The sequence below is a fragment of the Manacus vitellinus genome, unplaced genomic scaffold, assembly GCF_001715985.3.
Source record: "Manacus vitellinus isolate BGI_N305 unplaced genomic scaffold, ASM171598v3 scaffold_12_pilon, whole genome shotgun sequence".
NCBI lineage: Eukaryota > Metazoa > Chordata > Aves > Passeriformes > Pipridae > Manacus > Manacus vitellinus.
This window is the reverse complement of record NW_021938949.1, coordinates 18056366-18071675: the sequence shown is the minus strand read 5'-3', so window position 1 is coordinate 18071675 and position 15310 is coordinate 18056366. Positions and strand designations below refer to the sequence as shown.

The 15310-nt window shown below is 58.9% G+C and overlaps 1 protein-coding gene across 5 annotated transcripts; it reads right to left on the bottom strand.

Moving 5' to 3' along the window:
• Positions 1-1869: 1869 nt before the first annotated feature.
• On the bottom strand, positions 1870-15264 carry RHOT2 (ras homolog family member T2). 5 transcript variants are annotated; one of them, XM_029957771.1, is made up of 18 exons: positions 15181-15264; positions 14042-14123; positions 13892-13935; positions 12369-12422; positions 11958-12010; positions 11170-11278; positions 10699-10800; positions 9981-10079; positions 9455-9563; positions 9072-9192; positions 7928-8012; positions 6720-6865; positions 6538-6638; positions 6336-6466; positions 5818-5898; positions 5507-5629; positions 5180-5382; positions 3443-3560 (listed from the first exon to the last, which is right to left on the bottom strand). In XM_029957771.1, the coding sequence occupies exons 1-18, from the start codon at positions 15211-15213 to the stop codon at positions 3443-3445; spliced, it is 1794 nt and encodes a 597-aa protein (XP_029813631.1). In that variant the 5' UTR covers positions 15214-15264. The 5 variants fall into 5 exon arrangements, with proteins under 5 accessions (XP_029813632.1, XP_017923028.1, XP_025750317.1 ...); XM_029957772.1 differs by lacking the exons at positions 13892-13935; positions 14042-14123 and having other exon boundaries at positions 1870-3560; positions 15181-15228; XM_018067539.3 differs by lacking the exons at positions 13892-13935; positions 14042-14123; positions 15181-15264 and adding an exon at positions 12986-13038 and having other exon boundaries at positions 1870-3560.
• Between the last annotated feature and the right edge of the window lie 46 nt (positions 15265-15310).

The following is a 15310-nucleotide window of genomic DNA, read 5'->3' as shown; positions in this document are numbered from 1 at the left end:
CGGGCGCTCTCAGCACGGGATGGTGCCGGGAACCGGCATCCCGGTACAGCTGCGGGCATCCCGGTACTGGAACGTGTATCCTCACATGGCTGTGTGCATCCCGGTATGGGGACCTGCATCCCGGTACTGGTACCCCCATCCGAACACAGTTACAACATCCCGGTATGATACCTGCATCCCAGTATGGTATCTACATCCCAGTATGCCACCCACATCCTGGTACTGGCACCCACATTCTGGTACAGGTACCTGCATCCTGGAGTGGGTACCTAAATCTCAGTACTGGGAGTCATATTCTGGTATGGTACCTGCATCCCTGTACTGGTACACACATCTTCATACAGTGCCTGCATCCCAGTATGAATACCTGCATCATGGCATGGGTACCGGCTTCCAATGTGGTACCTCCATCCTGGACCAGGACCTGCATCCTGGTGTGATACTTGCATCCCAGTGCACTGTCTGCATGCTGGAATTCACATTCCACTTCCAGTACCTGTATCCCAGTACAGGTTCAGGTATTCCAGTAAGGTACCTGTGTCTCAGTACATGTTTCTGCATCACGGTACAGCACCTGCATCCTGGTACAGGAATCCATATCCTGGTGCAGTACCTGCATCCAGCATGGGCACCTGCATCCTAATATGGGTACCAGCATTCCAGGTACCCGCTGAATCTGGCACAGGTGACTATAAATGTTCTCTCCATTCTGACCCTGGACCCACAGGCTGGTGGGTGCTCCCACTGGTACGGGGGACACGGGCTGTCCCCTGCCCCAGCATAGCACTCATGGGGCAGCCTGGCACTGGGTCCCTTGAACTGGCCCCTTTACGTGATGTGCACGGTGTCACCCAGGCCAGGCTCCCCTGGGCCCCCAGTGTGTGCTGGAGCCTCCCCACTCTCCTGGGCCACGGCTCAGCCCCACTGTGGGTGCCCAGGGAGCTCTGGGCCCCTCAGCCCTGCCAGGCACCTTCCCTGGGGACTGTGTGTGGCCATGGGTGGCCCACGGCCCTGCCATGTGTGTACCCTGTCCTACAGCCGTGCCTGCCCTGGCACAGCATCCATGGCTCTGGCACACCAGTGCTATTAATACACACCGCTGCACGTGGGCCCGTGGCTCCCACGGGATCCAGCCTGGTTTGGAGTCACCAGGGAGCACTGCGTGTCTCGCCCGCCTTGGCATCACCTCCTCTGCCCTGCACGGCATTGGTTGTGTTCCCCAGCACCCCTGTCCCCTGGTTTGCCATGTGGGAAGGGCTTTCTCTCCCACCCCACAGCCTAGAGGGACTCCCCTACAAGTGTGGGAGCAGTCTGGCCCCATCCAGCCTCAGGGCAGAGGCCCTGGAAAAAGCCTTTTCCCAGGCTGTGCCCACGTTCCCTGTGCCCAGCGCCCATGGCTGAGCCTGCAGAGACAGAAACAGCCAAGGGAAAAGCTGCCACGGGAAAGCAGGAGCAGAGAGGGGAGACAGCATGGCCCCAGGAGCTGCAGGGAAGGGGAAGCCCTGAACCCACATGGGGTTGAGCACAGAGAGCCACCACTGCAGGGGCAGCTGAGCCTCCTGCTTCCCAAGGGATCCTGGCAGAGCACCACAGGGACGCACCACCTCCTTCCCCCTCTCGCCTCTGGCTGGCACTTGTTGCACAGGGATCTGTGTCCCCAAGCACCAAGGAGCCCTGGGCCAGCCCCAAGCTGTCCCACTGTGCCAGGCTTCAGCTTCTGCCCTAAATCTCCATAACCACCCCGAAACAGGGCAGCCCAGGCCCTTGGGGGTCTCCCTGCTCCCACCCCAGTCTGTGGAGGCTTCACACAGCCTCGTCAGGGACGAGGGTCCTGCTGCCCCAGGTGACACAGGATACAGTGTGCAAGGGGAAGGTGTGTAAAAATTTATTTTGTTGTAGAGAACAAACCTAAAACATCACAGCTCCAGCAGACGTGGAGCAGGGACAGACACCAGGCACGGGCCTGGGGTGGCAGAGCCACACACGGTGGGCATGGAGAGGGATAAAGACACGGCAGGGACATGGCCCTGGCAGTGCAGGAACCAGGGGCCAGCAGCACGTGGGCACCCGACTGGCACAGCAGCTCTGGCACAGGCAGGGACCCCCCAGCTGGCCAGTGCTGGGGACTGTGGGCACCACCATGGGACTGTTCCCTCAGAGATGCTGGTGGCACCTCTCATGCCCCTCACTGGCTCCAGGCCACGGTAAAACGTTTAAATAGACAAAACACATAAAAAAGCAGCTCCAGGTGCTACCTTGGAGCTGCCCCCCCAGGCTGCCTGCAAAGAGACCGACCCTGAGTGTGCTGGGGGAGCCCAGGCTAGTGTCACTCAGCCAGGGGCTCATCCAGGCTCCCCGTGGAGGGACAGGAGCCCAGGGGTGGGTGCTGGCCTTGCTCTTTGGGACTTGGAGACAGGGGCACTGCGGAGCTCTGACCCCAGACTGGTGCTGAGCTCAGTCCCGGCTGCTGATGCCAGCTCAGGTGCAGGCAGGGGACAGGGGAAAGGAGCTTCCAGTTGTACCAGGAGCCTCACACTGGACAGGGCCCTGCAGAGGGGACAGCAGGACGTGGGCTGTAGGGCACAGTGTGGCATCAGCTCAGTGATGGCACTGCCAGGGAAGGACTGTGGGCACCCAATGCCCTCAGACTTGGGAATACTGGTGACCATGAATACTGGTGGCCAGGGATGGGGACAGGATGGGCCATGCAGGTGGCAGGAAAGGAGGGCAGATGGACCCAGAGCCCAGCACGCAGCGGGACTCACATTTTTGTGCAGAAACAAGAGCCTGGGACAGATCCTGGGTATCACTGTCCCCCCTCACAGCCCAGGGCTGCAGCCACTGCATCTCAGCAAGAGAGGCCAGGCCTGACCCCAAACCACCAGGACTGGGGGCTTTAAGTGCCTGGCCCTCCCTCCCCAGTTGCCTTTCCCTGGCTGAGGGAAACCAGGACAGGAGATGGAGATGTGCCCCAGGGAGCTGGAGCCATGAGCTCATTTGACAGCTCAGCTGCTGCTGGAGCTCCCAGGGGCTCTGAGAGCATTGACCACCCCCCAGAATTGAGGCCACCAGCACAGCCCTCTGGGGAGGGGATGTGCCCGGCCCAACAGACACTGAAACACTCATGTTCGAGCTTAAAAACAAACATTAAAAAAATTTAACAGAATAAAAGATGAGGGTGATCCTCCAGCTGCTGGTGAGGCAGATCCCCAGCAGAGCTGCCTGCCCTGCTGCCACTGGGGCCAGGAGGCCACAGGGTGAGGCTGGCTGGTGCCAGGGATCTGTCCTGCTGGTGCTGGGAGATCTGGTTTCACTGGCCCTGCAATCCAGGCTGGGGGAGAGGAGGATTTCCTACCAGGGACCAGCTTGAGGCAGGGCCCCTCACCAGGGTGTCGCTGGGGACAGGGAGCTGGTGTCAGGGGGATGGGGTGCAGAGTGGCTCTCATTTGTTCTTGGCCAGCACACGGTACAGTGTGAACCCCACCAGCGCTGTCACCGCGGCCCCCAGGGCCACCCGGAGCCAGAAGGATGCGACTCCCAACTCCACAGCATTCAGGTGGCTGCAAGGAAATGGAGAAGAGGCTGGTGAGTCCAACACTGTCCCAATACTCCCCACCAGCCCACAGCGCTCCCACCCCACACATGAAGATCTGGGGGGCCCGTGGGGGGGGCACAGGGCGAGCACAGCACTGGGGGTTACAGCCCAGCTGACGAGGAGGCTCCAAGAGATTCCCGGCCCCACACGCCGGAGTACCCGTCACCTGGCAGCATCATCAAGCCAAGGGGTGGCTGGTGGGATGGATGTAGCTGTCCCCTCCCCTGGCCTGGAAACAGCACACCAACACCTAAATAATTAGTAGGAGCATGGAGGTATCTGCCTTTCTAGGTCAAGCTGCCTTCCCAACCCCAAGTGACCCAGGAGCGGGTGCCCCGGAGACGCCGGCACAGCCGGTGACTCGGACGAAGGGCGGTGAGGGAAGGAGCCCAGCGTACACATTCCCTTCCCAAACACGTGCTGTCCCGCACCAACCTGCTCCTCTCCGAGGAGAGGCACATCCATTATTCATTCCCCACTACATCGGGGGAGCACAGCCAATCCCCAGCCCTCCATTACGCTGTTATTTATTTATACCACATACCCTAAGATATATTAAGAATATTTAAATTTTAATACTGCAGAAAGGGAAAAAAAAAAGCGTCAGCTCTAAAAATAAAGTTGTTTATTGAAAAGAAGCTAGAGGGAAAACTACTCACTAGTAATCCCATCCTGCCTTCCAATGCTCCCACATGTTTCTCCCTGCAAGGGCTCGGCCCCCAGCGCTGTGCTCGCTCTTCCCACCCCTGGAGCAGAGATTCCACACACAGCCACACTGTCCTTCTTCCCACATGCCCCCTCACCTCCCATGACCAGCCTGGCGCTCCTCCTACTCCGTTCCCAGCCCCTGTGGGATGCAGTTCCTCCCAGAGGGAGGCTGTGTGACACAGGTCTCGCTTCACTGACCTCTTTTTCAGTCTGATCCATCTCATCAGGAGAAAATTGCTGCCACTCCCCCCGCGGGCCTTGGCAAACTAAGCTGGCTACTCCTCTCCAGCATTTTTTATCTTAGGCTTCAAAAATAAACACTCCTGTGGTAGGATCTATCTAATAAATCTGCCAGAGACAAACATGAGGCAGAAGAAAGCCTCCCCACTTTGCAAATAGGGGAAGAAATGGCCTTTCTGTTTCAATTACTTCTATGAAGAGACCACAGAATCCCAGAACCATTGAGTGGTTTGGGTTGGAAAGGGCCTTAAAGCTCATCTGGTTCCACTCTCCTGCCACGGGCAGGGACACCTTCCACTAGCCCAGGTTGCTCCAAGCCCTGTCCAACCTGGCCTTGGACACTTCCAGGGATGGGGCAGCCACAGCTTCTCTGGGCAACCTGTACCAGGGCCTCCCCACCCTCACAGGGAAGAATTTCTTCCCAATATCCCATCTAACCCTGCCCTTTGAAGGCAGTGGGAAGCTACTCCCCCTCATCCTGTCATTTCATGCCCTAGATGACACCAAAATCACTAGATGACACCAAAAGCTGGAGAGAAACAAAGCAAAAGCAATGTGTCAGAGGTCAGGTTTGGACACAGCCCCCTCCCCAGGCTTTGCTCCCAGCAGAGCCCCTTCCACAGGAAGGATACTAACGGGAAGGTGGCAGCAGTGGCCAGCTTGGTGTAGACAGCAGTGCTGGGTGGTCCCTGGCAGTGGCAGGTGAAGAGAAAGGGTGGAGGGAGGCAGTGCTTGTAGCAGAACTCAGCTGGGGCCAGCCCAGGCTGCTGGTTGGCTTCTGGCAGGTCTGTCTTGGAGGCCACGAAGACACAGGGGATCTGGCTGTCCATGTAGTGCTGCTGCAGGGACAGGAGAAAGCCCAGCGAGGGGTTAAGTGAGCAGCCCCTGGGGGATGTGGGGCTGCCATGAAGGCTGGAGTCCCACAGGGGCCCTGTACAGTCCCCCAGGATCCCAGCCAGTTACCTTATAAACAGTGGCACAGTAGCTGAAGGATTTGGGGTCTCTCAGGTCGTAGATGAAGCAGGCGACGTCACAGGCTGTGTCTGATGGCTTTGTGAACGTGGAGTCGGCGCTGACCTCATACAGCTGGGGCAGGAGGGGAAAGGACACAGGGCATGTCACTACCTCAGGGGATCAGCTGTTCCCTCACCAGAACAGGAACGGTGCTGGCTGATCGCAGCCACAGCCCAGCCTGGGGTGCTGGGATATGGGAGGATACAGCCAGCCCTGCTGTGAGCCAGGCACTGCACAATTCCCTCCTCCTCCAGACTTACTATGAGGTATTTCTCCTGGCCATTGACCTGCACCGTGTTGATGGTGTAGGGGGATGGCTGTCCCGGGTTCTCCTTCTGGGCCTGCCAAGGACAACACTGTCAGACAGTGGGGACATGAGCAGTGCTTGCTAGGGGACAGCGTTTCAAATTGCCCTGAGCCCCAGTGGCCTAACAGCCACCTGAAGGGCAGCCAGGGCCTGCCATGAGATGTGGGGTTGTTCCTAACAGGCAGGGAAAGTCAGCATCACTGTGGTGACACTGGGGAAATATAGCTGCCTGGAAAAGGCACAGCCCTTCCAGATCTTTGGGACAAGCAGAGGGAGTGGGCCCACTGCCTCAGCCAAAATTATGGATGCAACAGCCACAGAACCACCAGCACGCAGGGGGGTGTAAAGCATGGGCAGGGAGAGCATCACACAGGGGGCAGGGAGATGCCATCATGGGGTAGGTCACTCCAGGACCTCTGGCTCTGCCTCCTGCTCCTGCCCAGCGTGGCCGGACAGGGAGCAGCCACTCACCGCCAGGCTCCTGCCGAGGAAGGCCTGCAGGAAGGCGGACTTGCCTGCGCCCCGGGCTCCCAGCACCTTGCACAGGAACACGTTCCTCTGGGTCTGGCCTTTCTCCAGGTCAATCCTCTTCTCCCGGGTCACTGGCAGGAGAGAGGATGGGTGAGCACGAGGAGGGACCCGAGCTGTGACAGGAGGGAGGGCATGGCCGTACCCGTGAGGGCCTGTGTCTGCGAGTCCTGCTCCGACAGGATGGGGTAGCCCAAGTAGCCCAGGCACTCCAGGCAGTGCCGTACATCCAGGTAAGCCACGAGCCTGGAGAGACAGAGCAAAGGCGAGAGAGTCAGCGAGGGCTGAGGGATGTGAGCAGGGGCGGGGGAGAGGGACTGAGCTTACGTCCACTGGCAGAGGAATCCATGCAGGGAAAGCAGGCCTTTATCAGTGGTGCATACCGTGTTGGAGAGCTCGGGGCCCCAGGGCACGCAGGGGAACACGCTGAAGAAGTTCTGCAGCTCTGTGTGCGAGAGGGCTCCGTCTTGGTCCTGCCAAAACAAAGGGTGTCAGCAGGAGAGCCAGGACACAGCCCATGCCCAGAGGGGTCCCTGGCACACTGGCCATCTCACTGGCTGCTGTGGAATGACACAGGGATGCTGTCAAGGGCAGGAATCGATCACAGCCAGAGCTGGGTGAGCGTGCAGAGCCTGTGCCCCAGGGACTGCCACCACTGCACGAGAGACAAGCCAATGTGCTTTGGGATCACAGCTGGAACCAGGCATGACCTGCACTCCCTACAGTCCTGAGCTGCTGTTCTGGCTCCCCTGGGGCCAGCTGTCCCACAGCCTCACCAGGGCCAGCCTGGCCTTCCACACTGCAGGGTATCTAGCCCAAAGTCTCTGCGTGGCCACCAAGCAACCACAGGCCAACACAGCACCCTCAGGCTGCTGTGCCTGAAGGAGAACTGCTGGCACCTGGGCACACAGGGATGTGCATCGATTCAGTTCTGCCATTCCCTGTGGCCAGAGCTGATCTGGGCACACGGGGATGTGTGTCCACTCAGTGCTGCCATTCCCAAGCTATTCCCCGTGGCCATACCCCAGGTGCACATCAACATCTGAATAACCACTCCAAGCAGGTGCATTCAGATCCAACACATCCCCTCCTCCCACTCTCCAAGAGCCAGAGTATGGTACAAATGGGTTGTTTTCTCTCCCTCCCTCGGGCCTGGCAGCCCTCCACAGGGCTGGCAGCTGTGCAGATGCTGGTGCTTGGTCTGTGGCTGCAGGCCAGCAGCTGTGCCCGCTTCCCTGCCACCCTGCCTGCTGCAGCCAGGCACTACAGGGGGCCATGCCAGCTTGATCCTCACTCAGACCCAGCCCTTGAAAGCCCAAACTGCCCTTTGGTCAAGGGTAGTGACCACCACTCATGTGCCTGACAAGCCATCAGACTACCAACAGCTTGCTGTGACCACTTTCTGCTTCCAAAGCCTCCTAAAGGGAATGCTGTGTCAGAGGAAAGCCCTTCACTGGTGCTCCGTGGGCTCCCTGGCACAGAGGGTGGGCAGGGGAGCAGCTGTGCCCAGGTGTGCAGGCCCAGGAGAGCCCCACCTTGTCGTGCTTCTCAAACAGCCGCTGCAGGAACTGGTATCCCAAGTGGTTCAGCTCTGTGGAGCAGCCGGGGGGCACACGGAACCTGTGGGAAAAATCAGGGAATCATCACGATTGGAAAAGGCCTCTGAGATCGAGTCCAACTGTTCCCCCAGCACTGCCAATGCCACCACTAACCCGTGTCCCCAAGTGCCACAGTCACACAGCTTTTAAATCCCTCCAGGAACAGTGACTCCACCACTGCCCTGGGCAGCCTGTGTTAGTGCTTGACAAGCCTTTTGATCAAGAAATTTTTCCTAAAATCCAACACAAACCTCCCCTCCATCTTTCATATCTTATTTTCCAGTTCAAATAGCCAAATAAGCCTCCTCAAGCCCCGAACAAAGGGCAGTGTGTGAGCAGATCTCACCCAGAGGACTCAGCTCCCCACTCCCTCCTTGCTCAAGGCCAGCTGTTGCCTCCAGGCCTGGCTATTCCTTGACACAGTCCCCTTGTTTTGGGGAGAATCCCCTGAAGGTGCACAGAGGCCTCTCTCTGGCACATCCCAAGCAGCCAGAGAGATACTGTGCCCTTGCTCCACCTCATGGCCAGGGCTCCAGCAGAGCACAGCACTGCCCTGGGGTGCCATCCACCAGCATGTCCCTGTCACCTCCCCACAGCCTGCTGTCTGAGGAGAGGAGGAGGCAGCTCCAAGCCAAGCCCTTCCATTCCTGCCAGATCCCCACCTCCAGGGTGGCAGGGAGCAGAGAAGAGACAGCAGCTGCAGAATGAGCCAGGAGGGCTGTGCTGACAGCTCACTGCTCCTGACAGAGCTGCTCTGCCTCGGCTCAGGCAGCGACAGAGCAGCCTCCAAAAGCCCCTGACTGATGTCAAGGCAAGTCTGGGACTTCATTCCCCACCTCCCTGCCTGTCTAGATCAGAACCATCAGCACAGCCAGCAGCCCCAAGGCCTGTTGTACTTGTCCCCAACCCCACGTGTCAGCTCCTGCCTGCAGGGGAAGGCGAGGGCTGTGAACCTGACCCTGACCTAAGGGTCCACAGCAGCTCCAGGGTGCTGGAAGGATCCAGCCAAGGTGCTGGGGCCCCCCGAGCCGTGCAGCAGCAGGGTGTGACCCCTGTCCCCCGCCCACGGCAGGACACGCACTGTGGGTACAGGTAATCGTCCGTCAGCTCCAGCTCGTCGTCGTAGCCGAAGCGGCGCAGGATGGTCCAGGTGGTCTCGTGCCGGCCCCTCTGGATGAAGAGTGTGTTGAGGAAGAGGAAGCCTGCAGGAGAGATCAGGGGCTCAGACAGTGGGGTCAGCTCAGCCTCAGGGATCCACTCCTTGGGACTGTGCTTTCCCCGGGAAAACAGGCTGCTTGGACACAGAGACCTACCAGCCCAGCAGGCTCCAGCTTGCTTTAACAAGAGGGACTAATTAGGCTTGGAATGAGACACAAGGCTGGAGACAGGGCCCTTCAGGATGTGCTGAAGGAGATGGGTCCCCCCCATCCCTTGGGAAGAAGCAGGGAGCCCCTGTGCTGTTACCATTCAAGGTCAGGCCGTTGTCCTGCACCCCGTCTGTCGTGTTCTTCCACACAACCATCTTCACGTCCTCCAGGGCCTGCGGAGCCAGTGGGTTTCCAAAACAGGACTTCTGCCTCCCAAGGGAAAGAAGGCCACTGTCAGCAAAGCACACAGAGAGAACAACCCAGTCTCACCAGCTTCCCTCTCCCCTGGCAAGGGATGGGGTTTCAGGGAGAGAAAGTCCACCCAGCTCAGGGATTTCTGCTTTAGACCTTGACCAAACCCCTGTTCTTTAGCATCCCAATAAGTTGGGACTCTACATCTCCAGAGCTTCCTGGTCTTCCCACAGCAGAGCAAACTCAATCCAAGCTTAGGAAGATGGAACCCCATGTGCTCAGAGATACACCCTATGGTGCTTTAGGTGTGGAAAAGAAGTATGAATGGGAACAGGATGGCCATGTCAGGAGAAGGTCAGCTTTTGCCTGCTATTGGATGGACAGGGAAGCCCAGGGACTGGGGAATATCTCAGCTCTGCAACCAACCCTACCTGGAAGTAGTTAAGTTCATCATCACTAAGGATCTGGTTGTTATCCTGGTCCGAGAGGTTGAAGATCCGGGTCAGTGCTCGTGCACAGGTGGGTTTCAGCTGCAAGGGACCAACCACGGTGACAAACAGCACCAGCCTCAGCCTGGCCCTTCCTCCTGCAACCCCATGCACAGTGGGTTCCCTTCCTGCACTGCCTGGGAACACAGCCCAGCTAAGCACCCTCTGAGGTGGGAATCATGGAATCATTCAGGTTGGAAAAGCTCTTCAAGATCATCAAGTCCAACCGTTCCCCCAGCACTGCCCAGGCCACCACTAACCCATGTCCCCAGGTGCCACATCCACATGGCTTTTACATCCCTCCAGGGATGGGGACTCCATCACTGCCCTGGGCAGCTGTGCCAGTGCCTGACAACCCTTTCTGTGAAGAAATTTTTCCTAATATCCAATCTAAAGTGAGAAAAGACAGTCCATAGGTAATTCTTCTCCTGGCCCCTTCCCACCATGGCTAACAGATGGTCTGGAGCACGAGGGCTTCTGCCCCAACACACCCCTGTCTTTGCAGGTCTCTCTGGCCTGGGTATGCCCAGCTGGCTGTGCTGAGCACAGGAATGAACACCATCTCCTTGTCCTGCCTGTGTCAGCCCAAACCCTCCACCCTCCTTCCCAAAGCTGCACACCAGAGCACTGTGACAGGAAGAAGACTCTCCCAGGAGCCTACCTGCTTCTCCTCCGGGTCGTAGAGCGGGGCAGTGGGGTGCAGCACAGCTTTCTGGGCGTAGTAGAAGAGCTCAGAGATGTTCTTGAGGTTCTTGGCAGAGCACTGCAGATTCAAAGGAAAAGACAGCCCTGGGAGCTGATGAAAAGGGGCAGGAGGAGGATGATACGAGCTCCCTGAGCCAGACAAGGTGTGCATCAAAGCACAGAGCAATATTTGTCCACCATGAGAAAAAATCAAAAGGGAAAAACCCCTGGGTTTTGCTCTGGTTTTGCTGTGCCCATTCCACAGCCCCAGAGCCAATACACAAAGCACAGAAAGCCCAAATCACAGGCTCTCAATGCCCAGACACGGGGACTTCTGCAGAGCAGTGTCAGCAGGGCAGCCCTCCAGAAGCAGAGGCTCCCTGACTCACACCAGATCAGCACTCTGACCCCTCAGGGAAGCTCTGCAGACACCCTCCAGTTCCCTCACCTCCACACAGGTCTCAATCTCCGAGAACTGGTTCATGATGGGCAGGATGACCTCCATGGAGCTGCCCATCTGCAAGTCAGACTTGTTTCCCACTAGAATAATGGGGATCCTGGCAAAGACACAGAGCACAAGTAAGGCCACCCCTCCCTTGGTCCCAGCACTGTCCCAGCCACTGGTGCTCCCATGGGGCAGGTTGGGGAGCCCCCACCCCTCCTCTGCGAGGTCCAGAGCAGCTTTCCTGCCTCCCATGGCCAGGAGCATCCATCTGGAGAAACAAACTGCCTGATCCTGCTTAGGCTTTCACCCAGCAACAATATGTTCAGCAGTCTTTAATCCAGCATAGCAGTCTTTAATCCAGCATAGCAGCCTTCTGCCTAAGTGATCCACACACAGATTGCAGCTCAGAGATTCCCTTGGCAGCCTCCTTTCTCTGTCTGGCTGAGAAGAGATCAAGGGGAAAGAAGGATCCCTCTCCAGTGGCCCCCTGCCTCAGTTGGATCTCTGAGGGAGAAAAGCCCACATGTTCTTATGCTACAAGTGGTCTAGCCACAAGCCACAGTCATGGAATAGTTTTGGTTGTAAGGGACCTCAAAGATCATCTCATTCCACCCCCTGCCATGGGGGAAGGGACACCTTCCACTAGCCCAGGTTGTTCCAAGCCCTGTCCAATCTATCTGGATCAAAACACAAAGCTGGTTTGGTCTCAGCACCCTCAGGAAGGTGGTGGGTTCCCCACAGTCCCCAGAGCCCCCCAAATCTGCACCCACAGATCATGCCACACATGGTACCTGGATCCCTTTTCAAGTCCCCCGTTCACCATGGGGATCCACTTTGTGCGAATCTGGAAGGTGAGCAGAGGGTGTCAGCACAGCCTGGGGAGGGAGAGGCAGATCCCAGGCAGACAGCAGGGCCCTGCAGCCATCTGCTCCCCAGCATTCCCCTGCACCAGCAGGCAGAGCAGACCCAGGGATGCTGGATACCAGTGCAAGGGTTCAATCAGCCTGTTGTGAGGACAACCACCAGTGTGGGAGCAAGCTTGTTCTGCGCTCAGCCTCTGCCTGCAGGGGTCTCAGACCCCAGATCCCCCACAGGGCTGGTATGTGCTCACACTATGCAAGGGCAGCATGGAAATCCCAGTGCTGGGAACCCCTTCCCCTGTGGCTCTGCTGCTGAGGCAGGGCTGCAGTGGCACCTGTTACCTTGTCGATGGTGGCCTCCTTGGTGACATCGTACACCACACAGACCACGTTGGCCTGCAAGAGAAGCAGCAGAGGGTGGTGAGGGGGTCCTTGTGCACACCCACAGCAGCAGGGAATGCTGGAAATGCGGCCGCAGTGGCCGAGTGCACGTGAGTGTGGACACGTACACAGCCCTCCTCACACAGCCCTCCTCACACACACAGCCCTCCTCACACACACAGCCCTCCTCACACACAGCCCTCCTCACAACACACAGCCCTCCTCACAACACACAGCCCTCCTCACAACACACAGCCCTCCTCACAACACACAGCCCTCCTCACACAGCCCTCCTCACAACACACAGCCCTCCTCACAACACACAGCCCTCCTCACACACAGCCCCCCTCACACACAGCCCCCCTCACACACACAGCCCTCCTCACACACACAGCCCTCCTCACACAGCTCTCCTCACACACAGCCCTCCTCACACACAGCCCCTCACACACAGCTCCCCTCACACACAGCTCCCCTCACACACAGCCCCCCTCACACAAGCCCCACACACAGCCTCCCCTCACACACACAGCCCCCCTCACACAGCTCCCCTCGCACAGCCCCCGACATGAGCCCACAGCTGCCGGGAGCACAGGCCGGCTCCTCTGTCCCGGGAGCTGCCGCCCCCAGGCCCGCCCGGATCCCCTCCCACAGCCGCGGCCGTGCCCTCCTCCCCTCCCGACCCCGCGCAGACGGTGCCCTGGCTTTGTCAGACAGGAGGGATCACTGGTCCTTTCAGGAGAGAGTTTAGCGCTAATCCTGAGGACACATGAGGGTTTAGGCAGGATTTCCTGGAGCTGTTTAAAGCCTCTGTGTACTCCTGCTGTCTGGGTGAAGGGGGCAGGACCCCCATGCCCACCTTCTCAGCGCTTAACCACCGGGATGGGGAGGTTAAATAGCTTTGTTCACGTGAGAGAGACAGTTTTATTATCCACAATTAAAAGGTCCTTGTCTCTGCAGAGCCAAGGCTAATCCCAGGCCAAAGAGCAGCTGGGTGCATCCCAGCCAGACGACTCAATTATTCCTCCACGGCTGCTTCAGGGGCTTCCTCATCCCTCCCTGCCCAGCGCTCCCCAGGGGCTCCAGTTCCCAAATTAACTTCTCTGTGCCACTGCTTCATCAGGCAGCCACAGGGATCTAATGCAGGAGCAGAGGGTCTTGCCCAAGCTCAGCAACTGCTTCTCCCCTCTTTCAAGTCCGTCAGGAACATCCCCAGGCTGAGAGCACATCATCTGCTCCGCAGCCTCCTCCTGCCCCCCACTGCTCTCCTTCTGGAGGCTCCCCCGAGGGCCAGGACAAGCCACATACAACAGCTTACAAGACAGAGCAGGATTAAACAAGCCTCTAAACAAACCAGAGCATTAATCCACGGATAACCAACTGCCTGGCCCCCCTGGGTGGCTAATGGGGAGGGCAGGGGAGCAGCCACGTTCCCCTTGGGAGCTGCAGGACCACAGGCTCCTGTCCCAGCCAGCCCTGCTCACCTTGGAGATCTCCTCCTGCAGCTCCTCCTCTGTCTGCTCTGCCTCTGAAAGGGGAACAGAGCTGTCACCATCTGTCCTGGCAGCAGGACCCCTTCCCAGTCCCCTCAGACAGTCAGGGAAGGGGAAAAGCCAGGTGGGATGGGGCCCTACCTGAGTAGTCCACTATGTGTGTGGGGACCTTCTCAGGGGTGACGTCGGCCGGGATCGTGATCTCCTCTGCCCGGGGGGGCACCTGCAAAGCCAGCACAGCTGTCCAGCCAGCCATGCCAGGTGACAGCCAGCTGGGAGCACGGGTGACAGGGGACGTCACACCCCAACGTGGGCACTGCCCAGCACCCGCTCTGCCAGGGTGGGATGAGCTATGGATCATGGATGGCTTTTGGCCCACTGGGCTGCAGCAGCTCCCTGCAGCCCATCCCTCACACAGCCTGTGTCCCTGAGGTGGAACCTCCACGTGCCCACCAGGCCCAGCCTCCCTCAGCCACAGCCACCCCTGCCCGGCCTGGCCTCCCTCAGCCATGGCCTCAGGCTCCAGAGATAAGCCCTGGGCAGCCAGAGATAAGCCCTGGGCACTCCCTGGGCACTCCCCAGCTGTCTGGGCTCAGTGCTGAGCTGGCTGGGCTGGGCTGGCAGCAGGAGACGGGCCACAGGGCTGGTCCCCCCAAACCCCTTGTGCTTCCCAGCACAAGATCATGCAGGGCACCAGCTGCTTGTAGGCAGTGGGAGAAGCCAGCTGATGACTCAGGGAGAATGTGCCCAGACAGACTGATCCCATTTTCCCATCCCAGCTGTGCTGGGACAGCGAGCTGCCCTGCTGGAGGCTCTGAGGGGAAGGACAGATCTGCTGCTGGCAGCTGGCCTGGCTCAGAGCACCAAACCCAGCTCCAGATAGGTACGGAGGGGCGGGGAATGTGGCTTGGCCCCTTCCGAGGGCTCTGTGCCAGTGCCAGGCTGGATTTGGGAGGAAGGCTGGGCCCTGCTGTGCTGGTGGCCACAACACAGAGACCCCCAGCAGCAGCGAGCAGGGGCCTGGGAGGTACCAACACCCTCCCGGGGGCAGAGAAAGTCCCACATCAGAGCACAAACAGGAAAACAGCACCTCATCTGGAGCTCCGTGTGGTCCTCACCGACCTCACCTGAGCTTTAGTGGCGATTGCTGGTGACTCCCACGGCTGTCACAGCCCAGAGCTGTGAGCACCCCCAGACACCCCGACCCCCGGCCGGTGGCACTGGGGACAGAGCTGGCCCACCCGGAGGGCTGTGTATCTGTGTGTCCCCTCCCCGCTCACCTCTTCAGGAAACTCCTCGCCCACCAGGGCCATGATCAGGGACGTCTTCCCCACCTGGGCTAGGAAATAAAGGGAGGACGTTGACATTGGCACCGGCACGGCAGAGCCTGGGGGGGACAGCGGCAGTGGA